This window comes from Notechis scutatus, chromosome 5 (assembly GCF_049901735.1).
Source record: "Notechis scutatus isolate UNSWTSFEM ecotype Mainland chromosome 5, rNotScu1.2, whole genome shotgun sequence".
In the NCBI taxonomy this organism is placed as follows: domain Eukaryota; kingdom Metazoa; phylum Chordata; class Lepidosauria; order Squamata; family Elapidae; genus Notechis; species Notechis scutatus.
Genome location: NC_142013.1, coordinates 233,369 through 235,905, shown reverse-complemented (window position 1 = coordinate 235,905; position 2,537 = coordinate 233,369). Strand labels below are relative to the sequence as shown.

The following is a 2,537-nucleotide window of genomic DNA, read 5'->3' as shown; positions in this document are numbered from 1 at the left end:
GTGGCCTTCCTAAGGGGTTGGCGTGTAAGGTGGGGGTTGCTGCTATTGCTGCATGGCTGTTTGGGGGGGGCCCTCCCCCCCCCAGGGTTGAGTTGCATCCAATCAAGAAAGAAAGCACTTCTGAAATGCTGCCCCATTCAGCCGTGGGGAGCCCTCTGGCGGGGGCAGCCTCTGGGCCCCCAAGAGGGCTTGAGAAGGGAGCAGGGCCCCTGCCTGGAGGGGCAGCCTCCTCCGCTGGACATCACGGGGCAGGCCGGCCAGCTAAGAAGCCTGATCTCCCCTCCCGCCAGCCCCTCCATTCGCTCTCCTGCTCATGGCGTCTCCCGAAGCTTCTCCCAGGGCCACGGGAGTTAAATTGGGGGCATAGTGGGGGGGGGTGGAGGGGGGCAGTGAGCACTTGGCAAGTTGTGGCAATGTATTGTGTGCTCCCCCCCCCCCACAATAGTTAATTCAGGGACCCAATTAGGCTTCCTCTGTGGAAGCTGATTGGTTTCTGAATAAGCCTTCCCCCTCCACACACCCCCACACCAGTTTCTGGGCTGAAGAGTCTCTTTCCTTTCTGACAGAGCCTGCTGTGGAGGGGGGGGCTCTAGAGGCAGCCCCCACCCCCAGCAAAGTAAGGACTGCTCCCTCAGCACCTGCAAGGTCCGTGGGAGAGCCAGGTTCCCAAGCAGATGGCAACACACCTGTTGCTTCTGCAGCCCCAATTCACCCCAAACAAATGCCGTTCCTTTCCTCCCCCCCAACTGTGCTTCATTGGGTTATGTGGGGGTTTGGGGACGACCCAGAAGGACCCCCCCCTTTTCTCCCTTCCAGGACCACAAAAACATGCAACGCTGCTGGTTCTCAAGAGGACTTTTATTGCATCATCGGTGGGCTAGGAGGGGCTCCAGGCGTGGCGAGGGGGGGCAGGCGGCTGCTATGCCCACCAGCAGGTCTAGTGGTACTTGCGGGCCAGGGAGTGGGCCACCGCCTTGGTCAGCTTCTGGAAGGCGGCATGAGTGCTGGGGGTGAACTCTTTCCCATGGTGGCCGGCCAGGACAATAATGAGGATGTTGCCCAGAAGCTGGAAGAGAAGTGGGGGGGGGGACACTGAAGGCTGCTGCAAGAGGAGCCTTTCCTGGCGTCTCTGCCCCCCCCCCCCACACCCCACCCTCCCCCCAGCGTAGCAGACTAGAAAGGAGTTTCCCCACCAAGCCCAGAAGGAGCCCGCTCAGGTGTCCCTTCCCTCTTTCCCTGGGCTGCCCCAAAAGGCCAGGCGGGGGGGAGGGGGGCAATTGTCCATCTGACCCAGGTCAGTCCTGTGTCTGGACCCCTGTCCCCCCCACCGTGGGAAGCTGGGAGACTTTGGCTCATCCCTGGGCTGGGCTGCTCGAAACCAGGGCGCAGGGCCATCATTCCAGCACCTGGCAGCACCCGGCAGGCTGCGTTCAGAGCTCTCAGGCAGGGCCCTGCCGGGAAAGGCTGCCCAAGGAGAGGAGGGGCCGGCAGAGACCCTTGCCCAGCCCTGGAGGGAGGGGGAGGGGGTCCACCTCACCCTGAAGTTCTCGGGGTCCACGTGCAGCTTCTCGCAGTGCAGCTCGCTCAGCTTGGCGAAGGTCTCCTTGATGCTGTCCAGGTGCTTGACGGCCTCTCCGAAGGAGGTCAGCACCTTCTTCCCGTGGGCCTTGACCTGGGGGTTGCCGCAGATGGCGCTGGGGCCGGAGAGGTTCCCGAAGTGGGCGAAGAACCGCTGGGTCCAGGGATACACCACCAGCAGCCTGCCGGGAGAGAGCGAGAGCGAGAGGAAGGGGAGCAGATGGGACGGGGGTCCCCGCGGGGCCCGCCCCCCGCCCCCCCGCCCCGCCCGGAGCTCTTACTTCCCGAGGGTGGCCCCGCCGACTTCGGCCACGTCCACCTTGCCCCAAAGGCCGGTGATCAGCTGCTTCTCTTCGGCCGACCAGTGCACCATGCTGACTGCTGGAGGAGGGAGCGCTCGAAGGGCTGTTGGCGAGAAAGAGGGAGGGAGGGAGCTGAGTCCGGACCGCGGGGACGCCTTTTATACCCTGCGGCCGCCCGCCCGCCCGCCCCCGCCTGGGGCCTCGCCCGCCCCCGGCGCCTCTCCTGCCCGCAGCCCCTTATCTCCCTGGACCGCGCGCAGGAGGCAGCCTTCCCCGCCGGGCTCCGGCTTCCTGGGCGGGCGGCGCTCCCAGGTCCTGGAGAAGCCCCTCGGCGGGTGGGGAGGGGGCTTCTCGGCCACGTCCAGAGCCGTCGGGGCGCCGCTAACACCGCCCCCGCCCCCTGCGCCTTCTTCCGCTCGGCCGCCGCGCCAGCTCTCCGTTCTCCGCTCTCCGTTCTCGGTTCCGCCGCCCCGACCCTGCTCCAGTGGGTGAGGAGCGAGCTGCCCCGCCGCCCGCCCAGCCCGGCCGGGACCGCAGCCTGGAACAGTCCCGCTGGGCTGCTGCTTTCTGCACCCGCTCCGCGCGGGCTCCCCCAGGAGCTCGAGGACCCCTTTCCGGCCTGCGCAGCCTCCATCCCCTCCCCACGTTTCTCGGGAG

At 66.5% G+C, this 2,537-nt stretch overlaps 1 protein-coding gene across 1 annotated transcript; it reads right to left on the bottom strand.

Moving 5' to 3' along the window:
• Window positions 1-843: 843 nt before the first annotated feature.
• LOC113427597 (hemoglobin subunit beta) lies at window positions 844-2,020 on the bottom strand. Its single transcript, XM_026690112.2, has 3 exons — window positions 1,860-2,020; window positions 1,538-1,760; window positions 844-1,066 (listed from the first exon to the last, which is right to left on the bottom strand). Exons 1-3 carry the CDS (start codon window positions 1,949-1,951, stop codon window positions 938-940), a joined length of 444 nt encoding a protein of 147 aa, XP_026545897.1. The 5' UTR covers window positions 1,952-2,020; the 3' UTR covers window positions 844-937.
• Between the last annotated feature and the right edge of the window lie 517 nt (window positions 2,021-2,537).

Excerpts from the sequence above, each read along its gene's own strand:
- LOC113427597 (XM_026690112.2), bottom strand. The coding sequence starts at position 1,951 with ATGGTGCACTGGTCGGCCGAAGAGAAGCAGCTGATCACCGGCCTTTGG. Across the intron at positions 1,761-1,859 it reads GGCGGGGCCACCCTCGGGAA|GCTGCTGGTGGTGTATCCCT; the intron begins GTAAGAGCTCCG and ends CTCTCCCGGCAG. Across the intron at positions 1,067-1,537 it reads TGGACCCCGAGAACTTCAGG|CTTCTGGGCAACATCCTCAT; the intron begins GTGAGGTGGACC and ends CTTCTCTTCCAG.